At 39.1% G+C, this 18,299-nt stretch overlaps 2 protein-coding genes across 2 annotated transcripts in view; both read left to right on the top strand.

The window, feature by feature from the left end:
• Window positions 1-5,297: 5,297 nt before the first annotated feature.
• The window catches only part of LOC141392214 (protein dissatisfaction-like), a gene marked incomplete at its 5' end in the record, with an annotated part of 81,198 nt that continues 68,196 nt past the window's right edge, over window positions 5,298-18,299 (top strand). Inside the window, 2 exons of the mRNA XM_073965168.1 lie at window positions 5,298-5,385; window positions 12,443-12,604. Coding sequence (XP_073821269.1) covers window positions 5,298-5,385; window positions 12,443-12,604 — 250 coding nt within the window. The remainder of the gene's footprint in view (window positions 5,386-12,442; window positions 12,605-18,299) is intronic.
• On the top strand, window positions 7,687-8,379 carry LOC141394834 (uncharacterized). The gene has a single exon (XM_073969789.1). It carries the CDS (start codon window positions 7,687-7,689, stop codon window positions 8,377-8,379), a length of 693 nt encoding a protein of 230 aa, XP_073825890.1.

The following is an 18,299-nucleotide window of genomic DNA, read 5'->3' as shown; positions in this document are numbered from 1 at the left end:
TCTCTGTTTCCGCTAAAACGAAGGTGCTGCACTAGTTTTTTCATTGCAGTGGAAACGATCCGCAGAAAACGCGACAAAATACGCGATATTTTCAGAAACAATTTTAGGTGATTTTTCTACTTTGGAATTTCTCGTAACTCGCGTTTTAGTAAATGGATTTTCACGAGGAATGATTTATTGTGTCCGGAACGTAAAAAACCAAAATGTGCAATGGAGTACGAGGTATTCTAGAGACAATTGCAAATATTAGACCCGAAAAATATGATTTTTAGAAAAATATTCGCACAAAATTTCCGCATTTGGATGCAGATTTCTATGAAGCTTTGCAGACTACATTCACAATATACGTATCAAATAACTCAGAATCGCAAGTACTACAATCCTATTTATGATTTTTTGAAAATCCTGTTTGCGGAATGAAATTAGAAGAAAATTTCAAAGAACACTGTAAATCTGGCTTCAAAATGTCAGCATCATTTAATGTAGAAGCAGTTCAAATTTTGAAAAATAATACATTAGTGAGATGATCCTTATTTAGTTTGCTTCTACTTTTACTTTGACAGGAAAATCAAGAGAAGTGTGATTTACTCACAAATCGAGAGAAAACAAAAAATGACATGGTGGCTTCAACCCATTTTTACCCATTTTTTAACATAAATATAGCCACAGTTTCCACGCAAATTATCTTTTAAGGCCAATTTGTATAATATAGAATCACAAGTCGCGATTTCTAAAAGCGTAAACCTTGGCTTCAGCTATGTTAAATTTTCAAAAATGTTGGAGATATACACTTTCATACGGGTAAAATGTGCCTCATCGAAATAATGGTTTTAGACCCCAAGTATGTTTGGACGAAATGTGTTTCAGACAATTTGGAGTTGATTTAGCCATGTCCGTACGTCTGTCTGGCTGGAGTGCACGATAACTCTCGAACGGATTCGGTCCAAAATTTGGCATTCGTAATATTTTGTCCAAACTTAGTTTAAGTTCGAAGATGGGTTATATCGGTCCACTCCTTCCGGTACCTTCCCCACAAAAGTTCCGAAATGTTCGGAAAATTTGTGTGCACTAAGGGTGTAACCGATTGGGTCCATACTTTGCACATCGTGAAATTTCTACCAGACTTAGATGAGGTTCCAATATGGATTCCAGCGGTCCTCTTCTTCGGATACCTCCTACACAAAAGTTCGGAAAAGTTCAGTTTAGGACCTGCTCTCGAATCGTTTTGGTTTTTGTTGTAACAACTTGTATTCACCGCCTCTATACGACGGTACAAGTTTCATCTGGGGCAAGTCCATACTTTCTGAGCAAATAGCCTGAAAATTGCAAAAAAACCCTATGACACTGTGTTTAGTGGTTGCAGCGCAAGATAACTCTTGAGCGGATCTGTTGACTTGGTTCAAAATTTGGCCTTCGTAATATTTTGTCCAAACTTAGTATAAGTTCGAAGAAAAGCTATATCAGTCCACTCCTTCGGGTACCCCCCCCCCCACAAAAGTTCAAAAATATTCGGAAAATTGTGCGCACGATAACACTTAAAGGAAGTAACCGATTTGGTCCATACTTTACACATCCCAATATATCTACCAGACATAGATCAGGTTCGAATATGGACTATATTTGTCCACTCCTTCGGGTACCTCCCACACAAAATTTTGGATAAATTCACTTTAAGACCTGCTTTCAAATCACTTTGATTTTTGTTGAAGCAACTTGCATTCGCTGCCTCCATTACGACAGTAAAAGTTTTTTTCAGGGGCAAGTCCATACTTCTTAAGAAGCCAGCCCTTATGATACCATATGTAGTGGCCGGAGAGCTCGAACCAAATACTGCGTTCGTCCACACTTTGGATATTGTAATATTTCTTCGAATATTAGATGAAATTCGAAGGTGGTGCTTAAGGTTCCACCCCTTCCTGTACCTTCCCCACAAAAGTTCGAAAATATTCGCTGAAATGATACGCGCGATTTCTCATAGACGTAGCAACCGATTTGGACCAAACGTTGGATCTCTAAAAATGTTGTCGAAACTTAGTTTATGTTCAAATTTGGGCAATATCTTTGCAATCCTTGTGGTACCACCCACACAAATGTTCAACATTTTTGTGTGGTTAGGGGCCTGTTCGAGGATTCTTTGGACATTTTTGCCGAAGGTTTTCCTAGTAGCGATATAATGTTTTTCGTAGGCTAGTATGATAACAAAGTCCTAACTATCTCTATCCCCACAAATTTTTGAGCTTTAATCCTGTCCATACTTTTGCCGGTTCATACGCCCAGAATTCGGAAAACCCCCCTAAATACATAAGTTTTTTTTGTTGGGAAAAAAGTATTTCAATCCACACAGGCTGAGGGTATATCTCTGTCGGCAAAGCCGACTGATACTTTCTTACTTGTTCCATAGGCAGGTCAAGTTCGAAGATGGGCTGTATCGGACCACTTTCTGGTATAGGCCCCATATAACGATGCCTCCCGATTTTCGGTATTTTGGGGATTGTAGCTACATTTTTGACCAAACTACCTGTAATTACACGTTTGGGGTTCCCAGTGGACACAAAATATCTCCACTAAAACGGTCACATAGGTCCATGTCTCGGTATAGCCCCCATATAACGGTACCTCCCGATTTTCGGTATTTTGAGGATTTTAGCTACAAGTTTTTACCGAACTACCTGTAATTTGACAGTTGAGTTCACCGGATATGACTTTGCCAATATAAAACTTCACCGGAGATGACTTTTCCAATACAAAAGTTCACCGGAGATGACTTTCCCAATACAAAAGTTCACCGGAGATGACTTTTCCCATACAAAAGTTCACCGGAGATGACTTTCCCAATACAAAAGTTCACCGGAGATGACTTTTCCCATACAAAAGTTCACCGGAGATGACTTTTCCCATACAAAAGTTCACCGGAGATGACTTTGCCAATACAAAGGTTCACCGGAGATGACTTTTCCCATACAAAAGTTCACCAGAGATGACTTTTCCCATACAAAAGTTCACCGGAGATGACTTTTCCCATACAAAAGTTCACCGGAGATGACTTTGCCAATACAAAGGTTCACCGGAGATGACTTTTCCCATACAAAAGTTCACCGGAGATGACTTTGCCAATACAAAAGTTCACCGGAGATGACTTTTCCCATACAAAAGTTCATCGGAGATGACTTTCCCAATACAAAAGTTCGCCGGAGATGACTTTTCCAATACAAAAGTTCACCGGAGATGACTTTGCCAATACAAAAGTTCACCGGAGATAACTTTTCCCATACAAAAGTTCACCGGAGATGACTTTCTCAATACAAAAGTTCTCCACCAAACACTGTGAACATAAGTAAATGTTTTGGTATAGCCCCCATATAACGGTACCCCCCTATTTTCGTATTTTGAGGATTTTAGCTAATTTTTTTTTACCGAACTACCTGCAATTGAACATTTGAGGTTCCCAGTAGTCACAAAACATCTCCACCAAAAACCGTCAACATAGGTCCATGTTTTGGTATAGCCCCCATATAACGGTACCTTCCTATTTTCGGTATTTTGAGGATTTTAGCTAAAATGTTTCACCGAACTACCTGTAATTTGACAGTTGAGGTTCCAAGTGATCACAAAACATCTCTACTAAAAACTGTCAACATCGGTCCATGTTTTAATATACCGTACGTATAGCGGTACCTCCCGATTTTCGGCAGTTTTTCCCCGATTTTCGGTGTTTTGGATTTTAGCTAAAACTTTTGGCCCAAGTATCTGCAATTTGACATTTGAGGTTTCCAGTGGTCACAAAACTTCTCCACCAAAAACATAGGTCCACATTTTGATATAGCCAATATAAGGTTCCCATATAAGGTTCCCGATCGATTAAATATATTTTTTATGCTTTTTTACTTTATTTAGGTATCAGTGATCACAAAATATCTCCGCCTAAAATTGTGGACAGGAAAGAAAATAATTATTCCGTTTTAGTTCAGAATATTTTATTGTGGAGGGTATAAAAAGTTCGGCCCTGCCGAACTTAACGCTTTTTTACTTGTTTGCTTTGATTTCGGGCAATAAGAACACTCACAATATCCTGAGAAATTGTCGTTTACCTTTTCCCACACGGCGAGAATAGACCACTCTGAGACTTTAAAATAATTTTCAATTTTTAAATAAACATGCAGCGTTGTTAACAAAATTTGGAAAAATGTGTCCTTATGTTTATTTTAAAATCATAAAAATAACAACAAGAAACAAAATCTGAATGTGAGGAATATTAAAATCAGGATTTCTCACACAAAGAAATGAGGACAGCAACACGTTCCAAACAAAACAAAAACACCAACAAAGTTTATTTTAAAAAGATAAACAAAGGAGATATCAAAAAGTTTTTTTTTTGTTTTAGAAAAAAAAACAACAAAGAGGACAAAGGAGAGAAAACTATTACAACAACAAATAACTATAACAAAAAGGTCACCCACCATACACAGAAAAATTATAAGCCACAAGGTGAGGTAATCAAGGAGGGGAGGGAGACGATGTGTTAAAGTGTGCAAATTGTATAGGGTCCAATTGAAAACCTGTCTAAGGTTAGAAAAATATAAAAAGCCCAACCGAAAAAATTCTAAACTAAACAAAACTGCAAAAAGGCAAAGGCAAAAATCCTTATACATCACTAGCAACACCAACCACCAAAAGGGTACCTTTTTTAAGCCAAGTCTCTGTGTGTAAATTTCAACAAATATTGGATAATTGTGCACACACTTCTTCACCCCTCCTCAACATAATTGCCAAACCACTTACAGGGTGTGAAAATTTATGGCACGCGTCATTGATTAGCTGGCATGCCTTCAAGGTTTAAGGTTAAGGGGTTCATGTCAACAACAACAATAACATTGGTGTTCTCCTAACACCGAAAAAACAATATGTCAATTGTCACTAATACAGTGTCAAGCGAAAATATTTTTCGTGAAAGACTTCTCTGTTGCTTCTCTTCCTGTTGCTGTGGTGGCTGTTGTTTTGACAAGTGTCAGGAGGCATGAGGACATCAGCGTCATTGTCGGACTGTTTATAGAGGAATTTTGTAGATTTTAAAAATAAAATGAATTTACGTGCTCACCAAATTGTCATGGATTAGTAAAAATAAATGGTAAAGAATACGTGATGAGATCCAACACCTTCGGTCTCTTCCGAAGGGGTTTCCAATGGGTAGCAGATATTGATGACTTTGTTTACTCTTTTAACAAAATTTCTAAAGGACATTTTTAGTGTCCCTTTTGATTTACATTTGACAATCTTTGTGACTTTTCTTTTTCCTTTATTTTCTAGGTGATCGCCTTCTGGATATACCCTGTAAGGTGTGCGGTGACCGCAGTTCCGGCAAACATTATGGTATATACAGTTGTGATGGTAAGTTGGTCTTCTATATATAAGGTATTCGTTGAAGAAGTTAAAGAGGTGGGCTGAAATTTTCTGCACTGGGTTTGGGCGACTAAATGCCAAATTAAACCCGTCTTCATTGAACAAAATAAGTAATGCTATGACCAATATATGAATATCTTACGTTTTTATTCACAAATAAGTGCAGGTGTTTCATTTTGAAAGCTAATAAACTCTGATACACTTTTCCATTGGCCATCTGTTATGGATGACTTTTACAGAAGCCAAGTGTAGGGCCGTTAATTTTTCTGAAAATTGTGCAACGCACACGGGCTGAATCAGGTATATAATTACCAGAAATACGTTCATTCATAAGTACCTGAGTGAAGTGTGTTTTTCCGTTAGTCATCTGTTAGTATGGCTTTTCACAGAAGCCAAGTGTAGGACCGTACATTTTTCTGAAAATTTTGCAACCCACACGCGCTGAATCAGGTATATAGCTACCAGAAATACGTTCATTCATAAGTACCTGACCGTAAAATTTTGAAAAATACGTAGTACAAATAGGTGTTCATTAATCAATTTGGGTCATTCAACAAGTGTCGAAAACACCGACAAGTAAATTTTTTAAAACGCGAAAGTGAAGTATTTTTAAGTGCATAGTGAAAGTGAAATAAAAAAGTGAATTATAACATATTAACATGCCTCCAAAAAAGTCATCGCAAAGCAGAAAAACTAAAAACGCATTGTCTCTACAGTCTCAAAGGATACAGGAAACGCCACAAGAGAGTGAACTTCGCCTCACAATAGAGCGTCAACTTCAAGAGCTGCTGAACGACTTGAACACTACAATGTCCGCCTTGCAACTCAACGATTATTAGCATCTACATCACGAACGAATCTTCTAATCAGCAAAATGAACGACTCTCCAGTCAACAAATTAGATCGCCGTTTAATAGTAGCGCATGCTAGAAGTATTGAAACCCAGGGTGAACGAGAAAGACGTCTCAGAAATGAACGCTTCAGAATAGCACAAACGATGGGTACTGTTACATTAGAGGAACGTAATGCACACAGAATCCATAATCAACGCCGAGTTCAAAACCGTCTAAATGTTTATGAACGCATCGCATTTAATTACAATCCAAATATGGATTACAGTGACGATGAATTGGTCTCTATTGGTCAAATGAATAATGTTTGTGAATATTGTAATGCGCTCAAAAATGAACCAACCGGAATATGCTGCGGTAACGGTAAAATTGTGTTGCCTGACTTACGGCCACCCCCGGAAGATTTTCTTTCAAACATTCGAAAATATAATTCATGTTTCCAGATGACGGATCATTGTTACCTACCAGAGACCATAAGTATCTTCAAATTTATTTTATGGGGCAAGCAGATGACCTTGACCAGGTCCAACAACGTCGGCAATACAACCCCGCCACAAGAGTACGAATTGTTGCCCAATTACAAGAAATGCTGCATGAAAACAATGAATTAGTCCGGACTTTCAAGAAAGCAAATACTGATCTACAATCACTACCAAATCATCAGGTTGTAATGCACGCTGACAAGTTACCAGCAGGTGAACACCAAGGGCGCTACAATGCACCTACAGAAGTTTTAATGGTGGGAGATCCTGTTGCACATCGAGATATCATAGTTCGTCGATGCGATGATAGGGTAAACAGAATATCAGAAACACACCGATCATACGATGCTCTACAGTATCCTATTATTTTTCCATACGGAGATGATGGATACCATTTTCAAATTCGCCAAATAAATCCAGCAACAAGTAAGTGAAATTGCGCGAATTTGTTGTTTATTTTTATAACTATATTTTATTTTTACAGATGAACCTACCAGCAAAAAAGTGAGCTCAATGAATTTCTACGCTTATCGTATCATGATCCGTCAAAATGCTACGAACCACATTTTGAATTGTCGTGAGTTATTTCATCAGTACATTGTGGATATGTATGCAAAAATTGAAACTGAAAGGCTTATGTATATTCGGCAATACCAATCGAAATTGCTTACATCCATCTTCGAGATGCCTTGAACAATCATAATGACATCAACCCAAATGATCTCGGACAAGCAGTCATTTTGCCTGCATCTTTCACAGGAAGCCCCCGCCATATGCAGGAGTATACACAGGATGCAATGGCTTATGTGCGTTCATGTGGCCGGCCAGACTTATTCATAACATTTACATGCAATCCAAAGTGGGTGGAAATAACATCTGCGTTATCTGGAGGACAAACATCGGTACATCGACATGACATAATAGCCCGGGTCTTCAGGCAAAAGCTGATATCTCTAATGGATTTCATTGTTAAACTACGTGTGTTCGGAGAAACGAGATGCTGGATGTATACGGTAGAATGGCAGAAGCGTGGGCTGCCTCATGCTCATATCCTAATTTGGCTGGTTGAAAAGGTAACACCCGATGTTATTGACGATATTATATCTGCGGAAATACCTGACCCAAACGTGGATCCAATTCTACATGAAGTCGTTGTCAAGAATATGGTTTATGGACCATGTGGAGTAATTAATCCAAATTCTCCATGTATGGTGGATGGAAAGTGTACCAAAAAATATCCACGGCAATTCATTCACGACACAATAACTGGTATTGACGGCTTTCCGCTTTATCGTCATCGATCTACAACTGATGGTGGTCAAACAATAGTGATAAAGGTGGCAAACAATAACGTTGATGTTGATAACCGCTGGATAGTCCCTTACTGTCCACTTTTGCCTAAAACGTTCAAGGCTCACATCAATGTGGAATGCTTCAATTCGGTGAAGTCCATAAAATACATCTGCAAGTACGTAAATAAAGGTTCGGATATGGCTGTATTTTCACTTCAAAATCCTAATGATGAAATAAGTCATTATCAGATGGCACGCTATTTAAGCAGTAACGAAGCAATTTGGAGAATATTTGGATTCCCTATCCATCAACGCAGTCCTACTGTTGTGCATGTATCTTTACATCTGGAAAATTGACAAAGAGTTTATTTTAATGTAACCAATGCACGTGAAAGGGCAGCAACATATCCAGCAACAACGCTAACCGCATTTTTTATCTATGTTCAAAAGATGCGTTCGCCAAAACTTTGTTGTATGGACAAATTCCGTCATACTATGGATCCCATCATCAAAAAAATTTAAAAGACGGAAAAAGGGAAAACCAGTTGAAGGATGGCCAAATGTTTATTCGACCGATGCTCTGGGCAGAATATATAACGTACATCCTCAAAATTCGGAGTGTTTTTATCTACGACTACTTTTGGTCAATGTTTGTGGTCCGACATCATTCGAAGACTTAAGAACATAGGATGGAGAAATATTTCAATCCTATAGAGAGGCATGTGCGAAACTGAACCTTTTGAAAAATGATTCACATTGGGAAACAACACTGGAAGACTCAGTCATTGGAAATAATCCGTGTCAGATAAGGATATTATTTGCAATTATTTTAGTTTCTTGCTCACCATCCAACCCAAGAGAACTTTGGAACAAATTTAAAAACAGTATGACAGAAGATATCCTAAGCATAGAAAGAAACATCAGGGATGATGCATCGCTTGAATATTCTGAAGAAATGTATAATGAAGCTTTGATACGACTTGAAGATAAATGTCTGCAAATTCAAAGCAAGACACTTATGCAAGTGGGTATGATTTCTCCTATTCGATCAGACGAAAATGTTGGTGACATTGATTTGTAAAGAGAAATCACGTACGATGCTCGACAATTGCAAACATTTCTAGCAGAAAAAATGCCCCTTTTAGTGCCTGAACAAAAGAAGCGATAGAAAACCAATCTGGAGGATTGTATTTCCTTGATGCACTTGGAGGAACAGGAAAAACTTTCTTAATTTCCGTGATTTTGGCTAAGGTTCGGTCAGAATGAAATATAGAATTGGCTGTTGCTTCGTCAGGAATTGCAGCAACACTTTTGGATGGCGGAAGAACTGCACATTCTGCATTTAAATTACCTGTCAAAGTGCAATTTCTAGAAGATTTTACTTGCAACATTAAGAAAAATTCGTCAATGGGCAAAGTACTCCAATCATGCAAAATCATCATTTGGGATGAGTGCAGAATGGCACACAAAAAATCTCTGGAAGCTCTGGATCGAACGCTGCAAGATTTGAGAAACAACTCAGCACTCTTTGGCGGAGCATTGGTTTCATTAGCAGGAGATTTTCGACAAACGCTACCTGTTATTCCAGGATCAACACCAGCAGATTAACTGAATGCATGCTTAAAATCATCCTTCCTTTGGAGTCATGTTCGTACATTGAAATTAACGAATAATATGCGTGTACAACTTCAATGTAACGAAGCATCCAGCCATTTTTCCAAACAACTAATGGATCTGTGGAATGGAAAAATACCAGTTGATCCCCCCATGAAATGTATATCATTTCCGTCCGATTTCTGTAAATCAACAAGTTCTATCGAAGAATTAGTAGATTGTGTGTTCCCCAACATTGAAAATAACATCAATAACAGTCAGTGGTTATATGAACGTGCATTACTTTGCCCCAAAAACATTGATGTTAACATTATTAATAACAGCATACTAAATAGAATTTCAGGAAATGCACGAACGTACAAATCCATTGATACTGTGGCAACTGAAGACGACGCGGTTAACTATTCAGTTGAATTCCTAAATTCGTTGGATCTTCCAGGCTTTCCACCACATAATTTAGTGCTAAAAGTTGGTGTTCCTATTATTTTATTAAGAAACATAGACCCACCTCGCCTTTGCAATGGTACAAGGTTAACAGTAAAAAACTACATAACTATTTAATTGAGGCAACGATTATTACTGGGAAGTATATAGGTTCAGATGTACTGCTACCTCGAATCCCTCTAATAGCAACAGAAACGCCCTTCAATTCTAAAAGATTGCAGTTTCCTGTACGTTTGGCATTTGCAATGACTATAAAAAAACAAGTAAAAAAGTGTCAGTCAGCTTTGCCGACAGATATATACCCTCAGCCAATGTGAAGCGAAACTTTCACTTCCGGACAGATCGAATGTATTTAAGGTCTCTTCAGAATTTTGTGGCCATTTTTGGACACTTGAACTTGCCGACAAAAATGTGGATTAGGAATTAACTGCACTAAGACACAAATGTTGAACTTTTGTAGGGCAGGTACCCTTAGGGAGTACCGATATGGGCCATTTTAGAAGTTAAACTAAATTTTGATAAACTATTAGGAGATGCAGAGTTTGGACCAAATTGGTTGCCCTATTCAAGTGATATCGTCCTAGCATTTTAGTGACATTTTTTAAATATTGAGGAGAAGTACCGAAAGTTGTGGACCGGTATTGCCCATGAAACTAAGTTTGGATATAAAATGACGAAGACCAAATGTTGGACCAAATCGGTTGAACAGTTCGAGAGTTATCGTGCTCTCCGACCGCCACATATGGTGCCATAGGGGATTTTAAAACCATTCGGGATGTTTGCTCAAGAAGTATGGACTTGCCCCTGAAAAAACGTTTACCATCGTAATTGAGGCAGCGAATGCAAGTTGCTTGCTTCAACAAAAATCAAAGTGATTCGATATCAGTTCTTAAAGTGAACTTATCCGAAATTTTGTGTGGGAGGTACCGGATGGAGTGGACAAATATAGTCCATATTAGAACCTGAACTATATCTAGTAGATATATTAGGATGTGTAAAGTATGGACCAATTCGGCCACTCCCTTCAAGAGTTGCCGTATGAACAAATTTTCCGAACATTTTTGAACTTTTGTGGGGGAGGTACCTGAAGGAGTGGACCGATTTGGCTTATCTTCAAACTTAAACTATGTTTGAACAACATATTACTAAGGCCAAATTTTGGACCGAATCAGCAGATCCTTTCGAAAGTTATCTTGCGCTCCAACCACCTCACACGGTGTCATAGGTGTTTTTTTTTTTGCTACTTTCAGGCTATTTTTTCAGGAAGTATGGACTTGCCCCTGATGAAACTTATACCGTCGTATGGAGGGCAGTGAATACATGTTGCTAAAACAAAAATCAGAGCGATTCGAGAAACAGAACTTTTCCGAAATTTTGTGTGGGAGGTACCCGAAGGAGTGGACCGACATAGCCCATCTTCGAACTTAAACTAAGGCAAAATATTACGAAAGCCAAAATTTGAACCGAATCGGTTCATCCGTTCGAGAGTTATCGTGCGCTCGATCCAGCCAGCCAGACAGACAGACAGACGGACAGACAGACGGACGGACATTGCTCAATCGACTCCAAATTGTCTGAAACACATTTCGTCCAAACATACTTGGGGTCTAAAACCATTATTTCGACGAGGCACATTTTGCCGTATGAAAGTGTATATACCATCGTTAGCATACATGCTGAGGGTATAAATAATGAACGATACTGATTTGGAGCATCTCCGCATTTGATATGAGTTTGGTAAGAACATTACTAGCTGCCAAAAGAACAAACGGACGGTCAGGGATCAATCAACTCCAAAAAGTCTTAAACAAATTTCGTCCAAATATACTTGCGACTCAAAACAATTCTGTCGATGAGTCACATTTCTATACCCTCAGCCACCAGCGAACTAATTGTTAGTCATGCCCGTCTGTCGAATATTTCTTAGTTTAAATTCGATGATGGAGCATATCAGTCCACGTTTTGGTATAGTTCCCTCTTAACGGTGCCTACGATTTTCCGGTGTATTGAAGGTTTCAGCCATATTTCCAACCGAATTAGCTGTAATTTGGACAGAAAACTTCTGCGTTAAGAGTTGTTTATATAGAAAATATTGTGGTGTAGCCTCCAAACTTCTTAAGTTCTCTGTGGGCAGGTAATCTCACTGAAAACAGCGAACATTTCAGGACTTAGAGGGCTACTTGGTGAAATTGGCTGATGTTGATGAATTTGGCTTTTATTCACGTTTCCAATAGTATTTCACCTACCAGGGTGAATTTGGATACTACACGATTTTTGCTTCACAGCAAAATTTCATCTTGTTCCATAATAAACCTATTCAGGTCCTTAAATATTTTAACACTTAATGTCCCTTCCCTTTCAGGTTGCTCCGGTTTCTTTAAACGCAGCATTCATCGCAATCGCATTTATACCTGCAAGGCAACGGGTGATATGAAAGGACGCTGTCCCGTCGACAAAACACATCGTAATCAGTGTCGAGCCTGTCGTTTAAATAAATGTTTTCAATCGGCCATGAATAAAGATGGTAAGTCGCAACATTCAAATCTCTATCCTTTACGTAGCAACAAAGTGAACAAAAGCCTCACTTCTCAGAAGGTGATTTTTTTCTGTGGCCTTAAAACAACACCAAGAAGCCCATAAACAAATGCCTCGGCTTTGTTATCATTGTTTTAATGCTAAGAAAATAAAATTAATTATGCAAAATACGATTTATAATCAGCTGAGGTGGCGATGTAATTTGTGCTCAGTTGTCGGTGTCTAAGGATGAAGAGAAAGTTTATTTTGGATCGATGTTTTTTACTCATTAACAATGTAAATGTTCTTTTTGGAACATACCACAAGGATAATGATAATAATACTCTTGAATAGGATTTGGATGTTTGGTATTTATTATTTTTGGAAGTAAAAGTTTCTTGAGGGTATTAGGTGAGGTGTTTTTTAATCGTAAATCCTTGAATGGTAAAGGCATTAAAAAGTGAGAGGAAAGTTTCTGTTTAAACGATTTTGTATCAATCCACCGATGAAAAGTTTGGTTTAAAATCTACTCTGACCCGATAGCTTTTGTACACCAAATCTTCTCCTGGTCATTCACAAAAGATTTTAATTTTTTATTTGGTAGCGGATACATAACTTTTTCTTAAAACAAAACTCCAAAATTTAAGGTTATCAAGAATGTCAGCTTAATTTTTGCCTGTTCCTGAAATCAATTTCATCCAACCAACATTCACAGCCACCACCACATGCGTAAATGTCCAATGTTATGTAGCTTTAAAGCTTTTAAGCCAATATTAAATGTAGCATAAAGACACAAAAGCGATTAAGTCCATTCACATGGACTAGCAGAGTTTGGCCATAAATAGAGATAAGGTGGGTTGAGTGTGTGATGGAAGTATCCCAATACAATATACATACAAACGTGTTGGTATTACACAAATAAACAAATGTGAATTTAGATATACGAATACCAAATTATCTAAACTAAAATGAAATAGAAACAAAGAGGAAGAGAGAAAGATGCAAAAATAATAGAAATACACTAGAAGAAATTTTAATTCAATGACGACTTAAAGGAGGAGGATTGTCCGTAATTTTTGGTGTGATCTTGCATTTTCCATTTTTAGGTTAGGTTATTTATTGGACGTTGACATTGCTTGTAGACAGCCAATTCCTGAAAAGAGACAAGCAAAAAAATTGCTATTTTCGGTCGGTCGGAACTTTTTACACCATCCACCATCAAATATTCGGATGTAAAATGGAATAACGTTTTCTACCCCGAGGGTATCCGCCTAAATTAGTATACCTAAATTAGGTCAGAAAATACATCTCAAAATGTCTTCATTCATACCTCGATATGTGGGCAACATCAAAGTGTGGACTTATGTTAACAATTTTGGATAACGGACCTAAAATGTCAAATATCAGGTAGTTCGGTCAAAAAATGTAGCTAAACTTTTTAAAATTCCAAAAAAAGGAAGTGCCGTCATATGGGGGCTATATGAATTTCGAATTTCGGATGGGAAGTTTTATATCCCCAACGAAGACTAAGTACCAAATTTAAGCAGTTTAGGTACAATATTGAGGCCAAAATCTTCAAAATACCGAAAATCGCAGGTTCCGTTCTATGGGACATATATGCAGACATGGACCTACACCAACAAATTTCAGGTGGAAAGTTTAATAGCCTCAACGAATACTATATACCAAATTTCAGCCTTTTTGGCGGGGTAATGAGGTCACAACCATAAAAATACCGAAAATCGGGAGGTAACATTCTATGGGGGCTATATGAAATAGTGAACCTATACCGACAAATTTCAGGTGGAAAGTGGGAGCTATATGAATTTCGGATGGGAAGTTTTATATCCCCAACGAAGACTAAGTGCACAATTTCAGCGATTTCTGTGGGATATTGGGCCACACCTTTAAAATACTGAAAATCGGGAGGTACTTTTCTATGGGGGCTATATGAAGACGTGGACTTATACCGACACATTTCAAGTGTAAAGTTTCACACGCCCCAACGAAGACTAAATACCAAATTTCAGCCATTTCGGTGTGTTAACGAGGCTAAAACCTTCAAAATACCGAAAATCGGGAGGTAACGTTCTATAGTGGCTATATCAAAGAGTTGACATACATATACGACAAATTTCAAGTGGAAAGTTTTATACCCTTAACGAAGACTAAATACCAAATTTCAGCCATTTCGGTGGGATATTGATACCACAACCTTAAAAATACTGAAAATCTTGAGGCACTGTTTTATGGCCCCGATAAATTTCATGTGGAAGGAAGACTAACTATCAAATTTCAGCCTTTTGGGTATGATATTGTGGCCATAGCCTTCAAAACACCGAAAATCGGGAGGTACCGTTCTATGGGGTCTATATGCAGACATGGACCTATACCGACAAATTTCAGTTGGAAAGTTTTATGCCGCCAACAAAGACTACGTACCTAATTTCAGCCATTTCGGTGGGATATTGAGGCCACAATCTTCAAAATACCAAAAATCGGGAGGTACCGTTCTATGGGGGCTATATGAAGGCGTGGATCTATACCGACAAATTTTAGTTGGAAAGTTTCATACCCATAACGAAGACTAAAAGCCAAATTTCAGCCATTTCGGTGGGATATTGAGAACATATTTCAAAAACCTAAATTCGGAAGTTACCGTTCTATGGGGCCTATATGAAAACGTGGACCTATACAGACGTAGGGGATGAGAGATACCAAGGAGCGATCCTGACCGGCTTTAACATGGCAAAGTCCAGGATTTATCTTGGACCTTCTCTCATCTCAAGTGGACACTGACCTCTCCGTGGTGTCACCTGGGGAACTGCCTTTAACACCCGTTAAAGGTAGTGAGCTAACATGTGCCGCGCGTTCACCCATAAGAACGTTAAAAACTTGGGTGTGGGCGCAGGGTTAGTAACCCTCCCCTAGAAAAAGCAGTCTACTATGAAAAAACAAAAGAAAAGAAAAACAAATCCCTCTAAAGTTTACGACCCCCGCAAACGTTTTAAGGACCATGATCTGCGAATCTGCAACTGGAATGTTCGCACACTTTATAGAGAAGGTGCAGTTTACGCATTGGCAGATGTACTTGAAAAGTACAAGGCCGACATTACTGCCATACAGGAAATACGATGGAATGGGAAAGGCGTCACAACAACACCTAAAGGTGACGCACTGTAATATAGCTGCCATGACATAAAGCATGAGTTTGGTTGCTGATTTGTAGTTGGTCGGAGGTTAAAACATCTGGTCTCCAGTTTCACACCCGTGAATGAAAGACTTGCTACAATTCGAATAAAAGCAAAATTCTTCAACATCAGCTTTATTTGCGCTCATGCACCCACTGAAGACAAGGACGAACAGACCAAAGATATATTTTATAAGCGCTTAGAAGATACATATGACCGTTGTCCTGCCCATGACATTAAAATTATTCTAGGCGAGTTTAATGCCAAAATTGGAAAGGAAAATATCTTTGGCCCAACAGACGGAAAATTCATTCTCCACAATGAAACATCTGATAATGGCATGAGGCTGATAGACTTCGCAGCGGCAAAAAACATGGTAGTTAGCAGCACCAGATTTAAACATTTCGACATCCATAAGGGCACCTGGCTGTCTCCAGATCAGAAAACAAGAAATCAAATTGATCACGTTGTAATAGATGGAAGACATTCATCGAGCGTGTTGGATGTGCGCTCGTTCCGAGGAGCAAACATAGACTCGGAAGATTACCTAGTTGCAGCAAAGGTACGCACCCGGTTAAACGTAGCAAACAAAGTACGAACAGACACAACACGAAAGTTAGACATCGGTAAGCTGCAATCACAACAGATAGCCACAGCATATTCCACTCAACTAGTCCAATTGCTTAATCAAAGCAATCCTCATCCCGATAACATATCAGCATATATGGATACCAGAGACCTCCACCAAGGAATCCATGGAATGATCAGGAGTGTCGTGTTGCTACCGAAGAGAAACATGCGGCATATAGGGCTAGTTTACAATCCGTAGCAACGCGTAGCGCACGAGAGAGATATCGGGAGAAAAGGAGAGAGGAGAAACGTCTTTTCCGCAGGAAAAGTAGAGAGATGGAAAAGCGTGAGTGTGAAAAAATCGAGATGTACAGGAGCCAGAATGAAGTCCGAAAATTCTAAAAAAGAGTGAAGCATCAAACTGATGACTTTGGTACGGGCACCTCCTCCTGTAGAGACCAGCAAGGTAATTTGGTAACTGATACAGACAGTGTGCTCAGGATATGGAAAGAGAATTTTTCAAACCTGCTGGTATCCAGCGAAGACGACGAAGATACCACAGATCCAATCCCAGAAGATGGTATTGAATGTATACCGCCCAGCCAAGATGAGGTAAAGACTACAATAAATCGGCTGAAGAATAATAAGGCAGCAGGAGCCGATGGCTTACCAGCCGAGCTGTTCAAAACCGGAGGCGACGCGCTGATAAGGTGTATTCATTAGCTAGTTAGCACCATCTGGCAGGAAGAACGAGTACCCGACGATTGGAACCTGAGCATCCTGTGGCCTGTCCACAAGAAAGGAGATAAGACTGTATGCTCTAACTATAGGGGCATAAGTCTACTCCCGATTGCCTACAAGATCGTGTCCGGGATATTGTGCGAACGACTTAAGCCTATGGTCAACGAGATAATTGGGCCATACCAATGCGGCTTTAGACCTGGCAAGTCCACCATTGACCAGATATTAACCCTGCGGCAAATCCTGGAGAAGACCCAAGAGATGCAGATCGATACCTACCACCTCTTTGTCGATTATAGAGCAGCCTTCGACAGCCCACCACGTTCAAAGGTATTCCAGGCCATGTCTGAATTTGGTATCCCCGCAAAGCTCATTCGGCTTTGTAAAATGACTTTAACTGACACGAGATCCTCAGTTAAAATAGGAAAGAACCTCTCCGAAGAATTTTGTACCAAAAGAGGTTTCAGGCAAGGAGACAGCCTCTCGTGTGATCTCTTCAACATCCTGCTGGAAAAGGTTATTCGAGAGGCAAACGTCAAAAGAAGTGACACAATCTACACCAATAGCCACATGTTACTTGCTTATGCTGATGATATAGACATCATGGGACGACCAGTAAAAGAAGTAACATATACCTTTATGAAGGTCGAAGGAGAATCTGCTAAAGTGGGTCTGGCGGTAAACGGTGAGAAGACCAAGTTGATGTTGTCGACGCGCAATGCGTCCATTGAGCTCGGACCGACTGTGGAAGTTGGTTCCTATAATATTGAGGTAGTAAAAGACTTCGTCTACCTCGGCACCTCCGTAAACACAACAAACTACATCAGTTGTGAAATAAAAAGAAGAATTGTATTTGCCAACAGATGCTACTTTGGTTTAAGTAAGCAGTTTAAAAACAAAGCCACATCTCGACAAACAAAAATAACGCTCTAGAAAACACTGATACTACCCGTGCTGATGTATGGCTCCGAAGCCTGGGTACTTGCGCAAGCAGACATGGCAGGGCTTGTTGTGTTTGAGAGAAAAATTCTTCGAAAGATCTGCGGACCAATCTGCGTTGACGGTGAATATCGACGTCGCATGAACCACGAGCTGTATCTGCTATACAAAGACATCAATATTGTTAAACGTATCGAGATGCAGCGATTGCGTTGGCTAGGCCATATCATAAGAATGAGCGATGATGAACCCGTTAAAAAGGCG

This window comes from Musca autumnalis, unplaced genomic scaffold (assembly GCF_047663935.1).
Source record: "Musca autumnalis isolate F117 unplaced genomic scaffold, ASM4766393v1 scaffold_2, whole genome shotgun sequence".
In the NCBI taxonomy this organism is placed as follows: Eukaryota; Metazoa; Arthropoda; class Insecta; order Diptera; family Muscidae; genus Musca; species Musca autumnalis.
Note: the sequence above shows the minus strand (reverse complement) of the source record. Positions and strands in the feature narration are given on the sequence as shown.

Bases quoted from the DNA above. Each gene is read 5' to 3' on its own strand.
- LOC141394834 (XM_073969789.1), top strand. From the start codon at position 7,687: ATGGATTTCATTGTTAAACTACGTGTGTTCGGAGAAACGAGATGCTGG.